Source organism: Mchenga conophoros, linkage group LG4, assembly GCF_057382185.1.
Source record: "Mchenga conophoros isolate Kocher_MC1m ecotype Shallow Benthic linkage group LG4, M_conophoros_male_GT1.1, whole genome shotgun sequence".
NCBI lineage: Eukaryota > Metazoa > Chordata > Actinopteri > Cichliformes > Cichlidae > Mchenga > Mchenga conophoros.
In genome coordinates this window covers 15,690,446-15,705,698 of record NC_140529.1, presented here as the reverse complement: position 1 = coordinate 15,705,698, position 15,253 = coordinate 15,690,446, and the positions used below count along the sequence as shown (strand labels likewise).

The following is a 15,253-nucleotide window of genomic DNA, read 5'->3' as shown; positions in this document are numbered from 1 at the left end:
AATGACATGGGTGGACGTAGAAAGCACACACACAAACCCTGGAGGTCTTTTATGAGATGCATAATGAAAACGAAGACACATAAAATGACAACATGCACAAAATGAGAGACTAAATTATCTTGAAGAAAAGCACATTAAAACATTAACACATATCAATTTCACTCAAAGTCTAAAAACTCTGAACCTGATTAAGATGGATGGAAGTTTAATGAACTATTTAAAGTCTGTTGGGGGTCTCTTCTGACATTTGTGCATCAACTCTTCTTTATTTCAGCCTCTCCTGCCTTATTAGTTTCCCTAACGTCTTTGTTCATCTGTAGGTGACCTTATTATCTTTTTCACACACACACACACACACACACACACACACACACAGATTCTTTCAACACCCCTCTTTACTCTAACCCCTTTCTGAGGCACAAGCGAAGACAGATCACATCTCTGACTGGGTGATTGAGTTACTGTGTTTGTCCCCATTGCCACATACACAAACACACACACAAACACACGCACACACACACACACACACTGTGGATGTGTGTGTGTGTGTGTGTGTGTGGATGGCTGTCCGGGGGATTCAGACTGCATTAGGAGGAAACAGAGGCAGACAGCTAATAATGACCTAGACCTCCTGTAGCGACGCAGCAGGATAATGCTCTCTGTACTGGCTGACTTTACAACTAGCTCTCGACCCTTGGTGCTCGTGTTGGATGATTAGGAGTTCTCAGTTCGTTCATTATTGATCACTGAGCAGCCGTCCAGTCATCCATTATCAACTGGAAGAGTCCAACTCACGAGGCACTGATGCTATGAAGGGCCAGTGCAAGCTCAATACTTATGCTTTCAATCAGTACTTTTGTAGTTATTGCAGAAACAAGCAAATTTCAAGTTGCTGCTGCTCAGTCAAGAGTTAAGCTTGTATATTGCATCTGGTTTGAGTGAATGTAGAGTGGTGTTCAGTTATTAGCAGAACACCGGATCATTGATTATCAGCTATAACAGCCAAATTTAGTTAATGCTACCACAAATAGTCAGAAAGTGATCTTTTATTATGGAGTTCACCATAGTTCTCATAACTCCACGCTACTAGTTACCTGCATTGCAGCCAAGCATTCATGTTTTATTTGAGCTTGTTGTTGTCTCCATATTTGCCAGTAATGTCTTTTGCCTTGTTCATTGTACATCCAGTGACTTTCAGGTTCAGAGGTCTTGATGCAGCTGTTTTGGTCTGTTAATGAATTAGAGTTTGAATGAAAGGGATTAAACACCACAAGTGTGAAAACACTGTAAGAGTAAGAAATCTTGTTAGGACGTTGAAACATGTTCACCGCAGGGGAACAGGGCTGGGAATTTATCTCTGTATCATAGTCTGACTGAAAGCAGTCAGGGTATGAGGGGCCGTACAAGCCAAAATTCATTCTTTCACTCTCACACACATACATTCTTCTGTCACATACATATATTTTCACTCTCACATAGTTTTATTTTAATTTTTATATTTAGATATTGTTATTCTCATGTACACATATTTAACACACACATTGCAATATTGTGCTCTCTTATACATGTATTTCAATGTACATATGTACAAATTTTCACTCTAACATGCAGGCATTTTCATTTATGCATTCCTACATTTTGCTCCCATTTAAATGCATTCAATATGCATTTAATCTCACAAATAATATATGTATGTAAGAAGAGAATGTATGTGAATGAAAGAGTATAGTGGAAACGTAAGGCTGGGTGTCTGTACCGCTGTGATTGGCTGAGAAGCACGCACGGGTCACTTTCAAGTGTCTGACAGCATGGAGGGGGGAGAAGAAACTTGAGTTCTTCAGCAAGCTATCGGGGTGTTAAGAAATATTTTATCATCTCCTGAAACGGTCACATCGTTGTCCTGAGGGAACTTTTTAGACCAGCTAACATCCAGGTAGCTTCAACAAGCCAAGTAGCTACACGGAGTTCGACTGGAGTGGGGCAGTCGTTTAAGGTGTTATTTTTGTGACACTATTATGAGCGCACGTAAAAAAAAAATTGCAGGTGCAAGTGTTGCATTTTAAGGAGAAATTTATTTTGGCATCTCCGAAAACGTTAGAGCACTTTTGCAAATATGTGATGTCTCGATAAATCGAGCAGATATTTGAAGTTTACACAGCACCATTCTGGCATGAAAATATCTTAAAAGTTTCTTTTGTGACCCAGAAAGAGTAATATTTCAAACTCCGCCACTCTGTGTTCCTCCGCCACTGCCTCGTTTGAGTTTTGGACGAAATGGATTCTGGGATATTGCATTTCGTCATTTCGAGCTGATTGGAGACCAAAACAGCCAATCAGATTTTTTTTGCATCCAAGTCTGTGATTGGCTGGTTTTGTGGCACAAATATAACGGTGTACAGAAAGAGTTGAGCGCGCACGGGCAGAAATGTTGAGACCGCGAGCAACACATTGCGAGCAAGCGCAAGTGCAAAAACTGAGCAAGAGGGGCTGCTATTGTGTGTGTGTGTGTGTGTGTGTGTGTGTGGATAATACCAAACACTGAAATACATTTTTTGCACACAGCAATGAATTTTGTTCACTCAAATTTAGCTTTTCTTCGCTCAAAATAAATTTCTCCTTAAAATGCAACACTTGCACCTGCAAATTTTTTTTACGTGCGCTCATAATAGTGTCACAAAAATAACACCTTAAACGACTGCCCCACTCCAGTCGAACTCCGTGTAGCTACTTGGCTTGTTGAAGCTACCTGGATGTTAGCTGGTCTAAAAAGTTCCCTCATCTCACTTTCCACTGTGCTGTGGGTAACACTGGGTGCAGTTGAGCCCGTCCCATCTCGATCAAGTGACGAGGACAACGATGTGACCGTTTCAGGAGATGATAAAATATTTCTTAACACCCCGATAGCTTGCTGAAGAACTCAAGCTTCTTCTCCCCCCTCCATGCTGTCAGACACTTGAAAGTGACCCGTGCGTGCTTCTCAGCCAATCACAGCGGTACAGACACCCAGCCTTACGTTTCCACTATACTCTTTCATTCACATACATTCTCTTCTTACATACATATATTATTTGTGAGATTAAATGCATATTGAATGCATTTAAATGGGAGCAAAATGTAGGAATGCATAAATGAAAATGCCTGCATGTTAGAGTGAAAATTTGTACATATGTACATTGAAATACATGTATAAGAGAGCACAATATTGCAATGTGTGTGTTAAATATGTGCACATGAGAATAACAATATCTAAATATAAAAATTAAAATAAAACTATGTGAGAGTGAAAGTGTATGTATGTGAACGAAGAATATATGTGTGTGTGAGTGAAAGAATGAATTTTGGCTTGTACAGCCCCTCAAAGTCAGGCAGTCAGTGTCGATACTTCTATAGTTAGCATGTTGCTCAACAATGCTTTCATAGTTGTGGGATGATGTTTATACAAAACATATAGTTTAATAGATGAAGCATCTGTTTATTGCCATTTCTAAAAAAAAGTGCTGTTAACTAGAACCTTGTTGGCCCGAAGGATGAATGTGGTTTTTTGCTGGAAGCCGGACAGGATGATGTTAATCTGCAAATCATACAAAAACTGAACTGCGTCAAAAGGTAAATAGGTTCAAAATGGTTTGCATTTCTCGAAAAAAAAATCATCAAATATAGCATATACTCTGTGTGTGTGTGTGTGTGTGTGTGTGTGTGTGTGTGTGTGTGTGTGTGTGTGTGTGTGTGTGTGTGTGTGAGAAACTGAAACTGATCCACACTGTTAATGTGAGTTTAGCACAGGGCTCTCCTTACAGCGCAGACAGACAGGGCGAGCTCTCCACACAAACAGTGATCACAGTACGAAAGGGGCCACAGCTGGGAATTAGACCCAGCTGGTCCACATGGGAGATTCTTCAACTAAAAAAGAAAAGAAGAAAAAAAATACTTTCGGCTGCTCTCTTATTCACGAGCGGTCGCCACAGCGGGTAATTCCGTATATTTGATTTGGCAGATTTTTACATCGGATTCCCTTCCTGATGCAACCCCCAGAGGGATCTGAGACGCATTCTGCAAATAAAAATTTTATTTAAAGAGAACTACAATGATGAGAGCAGAGAAAGACATTTAAACCTCCAGCGAGACAGTCTAAAATGTCTTATTTTTGATATTAAAAACTGAAAACTGGAAAAAAAAAAAAGTAGAAAACTAGCTGTAATAGTAAACTGAAGTAAACTGAGTTTGTTAGCTCAGGCCGAATAACTGCTCATGGTGGTTTGAATTTGTGTAACTTGGAGTATCTGTTTTTCCGTGCATCCTCTCATGGCCTGGCCTGACTTGCTGTCATGTATCTCCATCCATTTACTCTGCCCTGAAACAATCCTTTGGGAGTGACAGTCAGTGACAGTGAGAGACTAAAGGAAGGATGCCTAGCTATAGCAAGCAAAAGAGGAGTGACACGGTGCCGAAAGAATGCTACATTACAAGGAAAAACAGAGTGGAACTGACAGGAGTGGCGTGGTGCTGCACATGCACTGGAATCTGAGAGACACGGGAGACAGTTTGATGAGAGGATACGAAAGAAAGTGAGGTGAGAGATGGAGACAGACTCAGGAAAGGATAAAGTAAAAGTAAAGAGGAGACGTGGTTTGAAGTGGCAGCGGAGATGGCAGGTGACAGAGATGAAAACTGAGGTTAGCTTTGAGGAAACGCTTCTATCCTCCTTAAATTTGAAATGAAATTTTCCAAAGGGTGAAGAAAAGGGAAGGAAGAGAAAGTAAAGAACGGAAGTGAATGATGAGGAACGTAAGGGAGAAAAAGAGGGGAAGAGTGAAAAGCGAGGAGGATGAAAAGATAGAGGCAAAGAGAAAAGTGAGAAGAGATGACATTTCTGCTGTCTTTGAAAATGATCCTTCTGATGGACTTAGGTTCATTTCACTATAGCAGCAGTTCCTGTTTATACAATGCAAACCGGAGCTACCAGTAACAAAAAAACTTTGAACCAGATGTTATGAATTCTTTCAAAAATATGTAACTTTCACTGTGGACTGCACTCATGTCTAATTTTATTGACCACCAACAAACAAACCGACAAACAAATGAGCATTCTGGAGCAATAATGAAAATGTGTGCTCTGCTGATTAAAACCCAAAGTAAAAGCAAATCGAGTGCTCCCTAAACCAGGACCTGCCACATGCCGGCATGTGCCGGTCACAGCTCTTCTCTGCACTGTGCAGCTTGAAGTTTCCTGCAATTTTCTGGATAAGTAACACTATGCAAAAAGGCAGACATGCAACAAAAATCAAACGCCTGGCACAACAGAAGGTGAAGCGCTTGTCCCTCGAAGCGGATCATCATCTGTTGTCTGCAAATACTTTTGATTTAACACAAATAATGTTCCCTAAGAAGAAATCATCTGCAAAGAGTGCTGCATGTGTGCTGCAGTGACACTGACTCAGACGCCCATGAAAGCGAGCCTGTACAGCATGTCAGCGTATTCATCCAGCTCACAAAGACGCACCGACAGCTGTTGATTATTTTGCTTCCAGTTTCACATCCATCATGCAGACACAATGAAATGAGTGAAAGACTTTATATTATTTGTCTGCAAAGACTATTTTACAAATTTTGCAAAGACTATTTTAAGGAATTTAAGATTCCTTAAATGAAATATATAGCACAAAGTAAAGGTGACATGGAATTCTTTTTGGTAGCACTTTATAATAATGTCACACTTTTAAGCATTAGTAAGGTATTAGTAAATGTGGAGGGCGTGGCCTGCGGCTGCGGGGGAGGTGGACGCACCTGAGCGGCATCCACAATCACGCCTCGCTGGCTTAAAACAAGAATGAAGGTCTTGTGGTGCTGCTGATGTGTGCGCGGCTGGCGACTCTGAAAGTGTTCGCTCTGAGCTTGTGGGTGTTGCACTATCAACCAGTTGGTCCCAAACTCTCTTAACTCCTTCCAATTAAGAAAAACCAACACAATCACTGGGCAACACTCCACTAATTTTTTCCACTAATCACAAGGACGTTGCCATCCTGTTTCTACTCTAGTGTAACTGAACTAAGTAGCTTATTTGTACGATTGGAAACAATCAGGCTGCAAATTTTCCTAAAGTCTGACAGGTTTGCATTAAGCTAACTGTCTCCAATCAAAAGCTGATTTCCATGTTTTACACAAACTGCCCTGATTACTGTTCGCTGTGAAACAGTGCAAACAAAAAGAGCTGTTGGTTGGAAGGGAAAGAGAAGCTTCAAGCAGTGAGCAATGAGTGAGTTTGCATGAATGAATAAGGTTAAGTGATTAAATGAAAACTGCTGTTATTTGACTAAATCACTGTGCTTACTTTCCCAGAATAAAACATCGTGCTACATTAAAAGAATGGAACGTTTTTAATCAGCACGGTGAACTTATTTTACATACACTGCTATATCTAATTAATGCTAAGGAGAGTTTTAGTTCGCAGACCTGAACTGATGGTCTGTCCACTTAACACACATCTGTATGGTAGTTGATAATTAAACCCAAAAGTCCATGCGGTTACAAAAAATTGGCATCTTCAGCATCTGAGTACAAAATTTACTTTATTGGAACCCAAGGTTACCTGAGCAGACTCACCCAAACTGTAACACGGCAGTTCTGCAGAGATGTGTTCAAGTTGTTCAATCAACACATTCATGCTGTTGACTTTTGTGCATTGTAACTTTCTGTAAATCAAATGTCTTTTGTAGAGCACAAATGTGTGCGCTGGCATTCTCAGTATCTGACACAAAGGTCCTTAAATGTTACTGTAAGGCTGTCCTTGTTAAGGGAGAAAATAATACATGCGTATGCATCCTAGGTAACATCACCAAAGAGCAAAGCTATGCAATGCAGAAATGGGAGTCTGCGTGCTGTCAGACCATAGCCATGCAGAAAAGAAGAGAGAAAGTGAAGTGATTTAAGATCTCCCATTCAATCTGTTCTCTGCCCGCCATCGTTCCCCTGGGGCCATCTTTGTACCTCTTCATCCATTTTCATCCCTCTTTGCCTCCTGTCCTGCTCTTCAGCCAACACGCTGTGCACCTATGTCTCACTGCCTTTCTGACCACTGAAAAGCAGCATCTTGCCTATCTGAAAGCACACCAAGCTTTCAATCACACTGACTTTGAATTTTTTTTCTTTCCTTTTAATTAATGACCTTCTTTAAATGAGAGAAAATATGCTGAGGACACTGCCAGACAGGAGGACGGAGGAGGAGGATTAGCTGATTTGTGCCACGTAGCGGTGGTGTGAAGTCACCGGAGCGTGCGTGTCGGCATGAATGTTTTCGTGTACCTTTGAAGTAGGCACATGTGTGTTTCTTTGACATAACTCCTGACGCGCTTTGCCAGAGATTTTAAGCGAATTTAGGCCGAGAGGGTTGGACAGAGTACACACAGCAAGAGAACATGAGCCTTGGGCTTGCAGGGGCAAAAAAAAGAGAAAAAAAACAAAGGATAGCGTGACTCAAACACAAGAGTCTGTAGTGAATGTGTGAGAGAGGGGAAAAGAAAATGGATGATAAGAAGATAAACAAAGATAAAATAGAGAGGGGGTGAGAAGGAAAGTATAGGAAAGCTTTAAAGCTTTTATGCAAAAATGATGATGCTTGGCCCCTTCAAAGCCAGACCCAAAGGCACTACTTCTTTTGCTTCTTTAAAAATCTGGCTCACATTCCGCATTAAATCTGTAAGTATTCAAAATTCATAATCGTCTGCTTCGCCATCTCTCTTCGGTTCATCCTGGAAATTTTCTTGGAGACTGTCCGTCCCTGTTCCTCTCCTGCCTTTCCTGTTTCTTTCTCTCCACGCCCAATGTCACCTTCCCTTGAGATGGTTTTCCTCCTACCTGTCTGCTCCCTTCCTATGTATATCTCTCGCTCCCTCCCTCACTCCTACTATCCCTCTGTCAGTTCCTATTCCACTAGCTTTCTCCATGTTTCTTAATCCCCCTCCCTTTCCTATGATAATTCCTCTTCTCTTTCCCTCCCCCTGCTCTATTCTGTCAAGCCACCCTCTTTCTTTGGCAGCCGCTGTCCTCTTCTCTCCTCCCCTCTTTTCTCTCTCTTCCTGCCTCCTCCTTCTCCTTCCTCTCTGTTTATCTAAGTCTTGTTTCCTCTTCCTTCCTTCCTTCCTTTCTTCTTTACACCCTCTGTCAGTGCGCCCCAGGGTGGCTGTGGCTACATTGTAGCTTGCCATCACCAGTGTGTGAATGTGTGTGTGAATGGGTGGATGACAGGTTGTGTAAAGCGCTTTGGGGTCCTTAGGGACTAGAAAAGCGCTATACAAATACAGGCCATTTACCATTTACCATTTCTCACTTCAACCACCGCTCGCTCTTTCCCTAAATCAGCCCTAATAGACTGCAGTGCCACGCATGGTCCAAACATGCTCACACAAAGACGAACTGTGCAGAGGTATTAGCGCAGTAATTACGCTGAGGCACAAACACGCACACATTGCAGATGAACACACCAGCATTCCTGCACATTACAACGTGCTGCTCAGTCAGCATCAATTCTTCCTATATGTTGAACTGTGGCATTTTGGAAAAAGGAAAACAGCACAGAGGAGGGAGAACCATGGAAAAATGGGCAAAGAGAGTGGATAAAGCATAGGAACAATGGAAGAATGAAAACCCAGGCACAGGGCACCGGACATAGATAAAAGAAACTGAAAAGGTTAGAAAGACAAAAGGCAAACGGAGATGAAAAAGGACAGAAATAGAGGTAACCTGAAACAAAAGGGACAAAGAGTGAGTGTTGACGAGGCCGAGACAAAAACACAGGAAAAATCAGGAGGAGGGAAAAAGAGAGAGGGAGAGAGTGTCAGTGACACATAATGAGGGAGGGAGGAGGAGAGTGAAAGGGAGAGTCAGCAAGCGGGAGCTGTGTTCATTTGCGCACAAAAGATATGAGTGAGTATGGATGTGTGTGTGTGTGTGTATGTGTGTGTGTGTATGAGAGAGAGAGAGAGAGAGAGAGAGAGAGAGATGCTGAGAAGGAGGGGAGGAGTGAGCAAAAGAGGGAGGAGTGACTTGGGAGAGGGAGGAGTGAGAGCGAGAGTGCGCGGGATATTGTCATCTGGTCCTGCCAGAGCAGCAGCAGCAGCAGCACTGCGAGCATCACCAGTGGACGGGATACACCCGCTGCAAGCAGAGTGAGGCGACGAGGAAAGGATGGAATACACACTGATGAGGAAGCAGCAGCAACAACAACAACGGGGAAACATGGAATAAAAAGAGCATTTATAGCGTCTCCTTTGCTCTTCACTTCTGTTTGGAGCATCCCACAAGCAGATCACCAGTGAAAACACATACATATGATATATATATAAAATTCCTATACATATATATCAAATTATGCCTGTTTTCAAAGAAGCTGCAGCCGGACAAAGGACTTAATTGACAGCAAAATGTATGAAAATTGGGGGATAATGTGCAACATTTGCTTAAAAACTGTTGCATATTAATGCTTTAAGCTTTTTTGTAATTCATTCTTTTTTTTTTGTTCTCAGTGGGGAAAAAAGACAAATTAAAAAAAAAAATATATACATTGATGCTAACGGAAAAATTGAAAAACCTGCCAACTGAATAGTTGAACCAGCAAGAGCGAAGCTCTTCTGCTGCACGCAGCTCTATATTTCCAAAAGGGGGCTTCTTTTGAAAACAGGATATTTTTTGATCTGCCCTCGGTGCCACTCTGCTGTTTGGCTGTCGCATCTCCACTTGTCTTTGTCATCCAGCTGGGCTGCGGGAATATTTATTCCAGCAAGGCTCGTGCAAGTGCGCTGGCTGAAAGTGCAAAGGGCAGTCCACGGGCTCTCTGACCTCACAGTGATATTTCCTCAGCAACAACAAACAGCCCTACTTAGAGGCTGTGGGCAAACAGTAAGGTAAGTTGTGGAAGAGACAGAAAAAGAGAAAATTATAAAATAGAGAAGATAGAGCGAGATCAGAGTGTAAAGAAAGAAAAGAAAAGACTGAGCCAAACACAGGAGCAGACACAGCCATTAAAGAACAAACCACTCCACTCCTGGTCAAGTATTTCTGACAGGTTTATCTTTCTCACGGCTTCTCCAGAGTCTCGGCTGCAGCAGCACCAAGACATTAAGATCACAACATCAGCCCTCCCCTTTCTCCCCCCCTCTCTCTCATCTCTCCTCGCCTAAGCACTTGAAGGGCAGGACTGAGCGGGCTGATAGACAGAGTACCCAGCTGGTGTCCTGGGTCTGTTAGAGACCCTGGGATCCACGGAGAGGAGGGGTTTCAGTGGAGCACACACAGAGCAGCAGCAACAGGAGCCCGGTGCCCGCAGAGCACGAAAAACCACTGGACTCTTGTGGGTCGCTTAAAAGAGACTGACACTGACAGTGTGCTATCACCAGGGGGATTGGAGCTGTATGTGTTCACAAAGTGAATGTGAGATTACGTGTACGCGAAAACACGCCTCAGGTGCAAGAGGGACGCTTTTGGACTGTAATCACCACAGGATTTTAGCTTGACGAGACCCTGGAGTAATTTCCCCAAAAAAACAGAACAGCTGTTGTTACCTGTTGGCTCTGACTGGAAATAGAAAGGAACTATCCAATACTGTCTTTAGTCATAAAAGCTGAATATTTAACAATACAAAAACTTCAGTGGATGAAAGTCTGGAGCTGCGCTTCTAGGAGAGGAAGTAAACACCCACCAAAGTGGACTCAGGTGACAGCAAAAAGATGCCCACTACAAAAATAAAAAAGCTTTCTGTGAGCGCCGACGGTGAGAGTAAGAGGATGATGGATGCAAGTTAAATCTCAAGAGGGAGTAGTGGGTGACGAAGACAACTTAAGTGAAAAACTATTGATCAGAGTTTTTTTTTATTCCCTTTTCTTTCTTTTTAATGATATCGCAACTGATTTGGCTCCATTGCCGAGCATTAGTTTTTTCCCCACACCGGAATATGAGTCCATCTTTGGAGTGAAAAGTTTTCCACGTGGGAACCCATGACTGCCTGCAGGTTTCAGAGATATCTGCCTTTACAGCTAGCAACATCAGGACCCCAGACTTCCCACTTTTTGCGGATTATTCGTTCACTCTGCGGGGGAGCTTACTGTCAGAAATGCCAGAGGCGAGTTCATCTGTAGGTAACGCGGCCTCCTAAACTGGATTCCCTCCAAGCCACCAGCTTTGGATTTGTCTACAACCGCCTCTGCTGTCTGCCGATGACATATGGCTTTGTAAAAGGTGACAGAAATTTTAGAATGCGCTTTGACACACACACCTACACGTATTTAACTGCCGAGGACTATCGTGTGTCTCTGCATGTGAGTTTCCGCTCACAAGGGCCCACGTTTACTTTAGCTAGGAGCATGTTAAAATGGGAGATTCTTTTTCCTCACTTGTTCTGCTCCCACAGTGACAGTTTAGTTTTCTGTAAATCGGAATTTTAATAACTAGTTAATGAAGGCTTTTTTAAAATGCTTCTTCAGATTATCACTCTGGGAAAAATCTCTTGATCTCTCCTCTTCAGCTTCCTGTTTCACTGATACTGTATCTCATTAAGTTGCACTGCTTGCACAGCAAAAAGATTCATTTATTTGCTATAACTAACAGCTCTGGGCAAGGAGGATATTTAACTCTCTATTTCTTTTATTTCTAACACCTAGGTGCTTTCAGTTGGAACTGTCATTAACTCTTACACATCAGGACTAACATCACAAGATACTGGAGTAAGACCAAGATGGCTGCCATCATTCATCCACTCTTGGTGAACTTATCTTTAGCCGTCCTCCTGGGTTTGATCTCTCTGGGAGGTCTGAACTTTCAGCCGTCAGGTCAGGCTTTGGCGCAGTTCTCTTCCAACAACCAGACAACAGAACCATCTACGTCACCAGAAGCAGCGCTAATAACCCCGACACCAGACACAGAGGAGCAAGCAGGTCCGACTGGGGATAACCGCTGTTGGGGTTACTATGATGTGATGGGCCAGTGGGACCCACCTTTTAACTGTAACGCAGGTATCTACCTGTTCTGTTGCGGTTCCTGCTTCTACCGCTTCTGCTGCCAGTTCAAAATCCACAGTTTGGATCAGACATCCTGTTCAAATTATGACACACCTGTGTGGGCAAACACGGGACGACCGGTGGCACCTGTTACAGAAGCCCAGGAGGAACCGGACCGGGATCGGACCCACATGATTGTGTATATTATCTGTGGAGTGGTGGCCATCATGGTGCTGGTGGGGATTTTCACCAAACTTGGGCTGGAGAAGAGTCAAGGAGGGCAGACCGACATGACCAACTCTAGGTAGGAACTGAGAAAAGTAAAACAATGAATGAAGTGATATGCAATAGATGAATGATACTGGGCATCGACTAAAGAGTTAAGTAAAAATATTTTTGAGGAAATTAAGTTTTTTGCCAAATGAGAGATAAATGTCTTTAAAGTTGCTAAAGCTAGCAGCCAGTTAACAAAGCTGCTTTTCTGGGTAGTATTCTCTATGTGAAGCTAAGCTAACCTTCTACTGGCCACACCTACATATTCAGACAATAAGTTGGTTCTGATTTTAGCAGACTATAGGGCTAGCATGCAACTCCAACAGAACCAAAGTAGCAGTGCAACCAAATTTTATTAGACTCATTTTGGTAATTTCCATCTCTACATTTTATCCACTAAATCTACTAGCGTAGCTTTGCATGACTGGGTATTTGTGCAACTCCCTACCTAGTATCCTCTCTCTTTTAGACAGCACTCCCTTTAAGACAGCGTTTTCCTGATTGGTTGCTTCTTGCAAACAACGATTTTGATGATGGGTGGGGTTCCTGTGCTCTCAGCCAGAGAGAAATGTCAAACTATGGAGTTGTATCACAGAAAAAGAAGAAAGTTTCTTTTCTGTGAGAATAACCCTGCTTATTTGCAAACATGTCTTTGAAACTCATTTCAATTCACAGCCATAACATCCCATCTCCATGTCCAAGTCATTCTCTGAATGTTCAAGTATTTATTCTCAACATATGTGAAATGGGAAAACACATGGCTGAGAAGGTCACCAGCTCGGTAATGAATAAAGTGAGTGAATCACAGTGAGGTGATAATGGGTGTGAAGTTTGCAACCACGAGGGAGCAATGGATATGGTGATAGGGTGGGAAAGAGCGAAAGACCACAGGATGGAGGTCAGGCAGCAGGATGGAGATTCCAAAGGACAGATGATTTCGGAGGAAATGACAGTGAGGTTGCGTTGTGTTTTCTCTGCATCAGTGTAGCTGTTTCACATTGATGGGTGATTGATTGCTGTGACACAACTATGACTGTGGCAATGTGTGGCCTCCAGAGAGCAATGAGAAGAGAGAGTTTTTTTTTTTTTTTTTTGGAAGGGTGGAATATTGAGCGGATCTGACTGGAATGCAGCCAGTGGCTAATTCTAGTACAGAGAACGGGTGGGGGTGGGGGTGGGTGTATGTGCGTGGATGTGTGGGTGTGTGAGAGAGAGGGAGTGCTTGGTTTGACCGGATAGCCTGTTGGGTGTTAAGAGTAAGAGCTTCTTTAAAATCCTGTCATCGCCGCGTTTCCTCTCAACCTCCCCAAAGCATGATGAAGAGGAGAAGAGGAGGAGAAGGAAGAAGCAGTAGACATCAGCACTTGTTAATGTTAAACTGCACCATGCCACCAATAACACAATGAAAGATGGCATCGCTTGGCACATTTTATTACCCGAATCAAACAACTGCGTGAATTTGAATTCTTTAGTCCAAGGATTATTTGAGAAATCCTTCGGAAATCTGGTTGACTGTCTTCACCACATTCAAGGCATAATGTGAAAATAAATGTTCAGAAATGTTACGTGTATCCCTTTAATCGGCAGAATAGAAGTGACATAGGTTGATCACATGGTATTTACTGTAACTGTCCATCCTATAATAAAGCAAACAGCTTCATGGTAATAGTGCAAATTTTTCATGTAATGCAAAATTTATTTTAAAAAAACAATCAAGTCAATTTTCTAAGTCTAAGCAAATATCACCCCAGATTAAAATAATTAATATTCATTTTCAGCATTTTTATTAACAAACAAGCAAAACCACTTACTCCCTCCAAAAAAAGCAAAATCAAAGAAGTGCCAGTTAGATTGTTCATTATTGTAGGCTCATTTTAAAATAAAATATCTCATTTTGTCAGTTTAGGGTTTTGTTTCCTATGTTATGCCAGGAGATGGAAACATACTCATTATAAAAGTAATTTAACTGTTTTAAAGTATTTCTACTTTTCGTCACAGTTTTGCCAGACATAAATCAACGCAGCAGATAAACATCATCCACTGCTTTCTGTTAGGCTGATATCAGTAAACAAAGCTAATATCAGCCAAGACCAGTACTGCATACAGTATATACGTATTGTTACATAGACAACCAACAGAAGATTTTTAGATACTACAGCAACATCACATTATCTCCTCTAATGCTTCACTCCCTTTAAGAGTAAACATAGGATAACCTCCTTGAGACCAGCAAAAATAAGGGGTTGCCGGTAATTGCTGTGAATTGTTTTGCATTCGCCAACCCATTTGGAGTAGTTATGGTGACCAATTGTACATTTGCAAAGGCAAAGCCATTGCCCAGGTTGTCTAGTCTGACCAATCACGTTTTGACTTGGAGTGACTGGAATCACTCTCACACCGATTGCCAACATGGTGCAATACATCTGAGTCAGTCTGTGTGGATGAGCTCAATGTGTTTCTATGCGGTCCCCAACCCCCAGGCCATCAACCGGTACTGGTCCGTAAGTTGTTTGATACCAAGTTATGAGAGTTGAGGCTCGGCTGTGAAATTTATGGTTTTCAGGGTTTTTATCGTTAACTCGGTTTCCCTGGGTCTTTTCCCTTGTGTTATGAATAATTCTTCTCTTATTTCTGATTAATGTGAATTTATGTTTATGTGGATGGCCACAGATTTGCAACAGAAAGCAACAGATCTGTAGTTTTTGCACATTTATCACAGTTAATAGCTGTATCATAGCAAATACTGATACTGTTGGTACTGTCAGGCTATCAGGTTGTTTCTATGATGAGGTATATAGTTTCCGGTTCACAGCAAGTCAGTGAACATGTCACATCTTCTTCTTTTATCAGATATTTTATATGCCATAATGTATTTATTTATCTTAGAGACAATACTGTATACCTTTTTCTTAAATGAAATATATATTTTTATGTCATAATATACATTTTCTGAACCGAATAATAATTATCCAATATTTTGCCTGTGTACTTAAACT

At 42.0% G+C, this 15,253-nt stretch overlaps 1 protein-coding gene across 1 annotated transcript in view; it reads left to right on the top strand.

The window, feature by feature from the left end:
• Nucleotides 1–8,969: 8,969 nt before the first annotated feature.
• The window catches only part of LOC146575764 (protein shisa-8), a 134,153-nt gene continuing 127,869 nt past the window's right edge, over nt 8,970–15,253 (top strand). The window contains exons 1-2 of the mRNA XM_085270626.1: nt 8,970–11,226; nt 11,649–12,288. Coding sequence (XP_085126752.1) covers nt 11,723–12,288 — 566 coding nt within the window. The 5' untranslated portion in view covers nt 8,970–11,226; nt 11,649–11,722. The remainder of the gene's footprint in view (nt 11,227–11,648; nt 12,289–15,253) is intronic.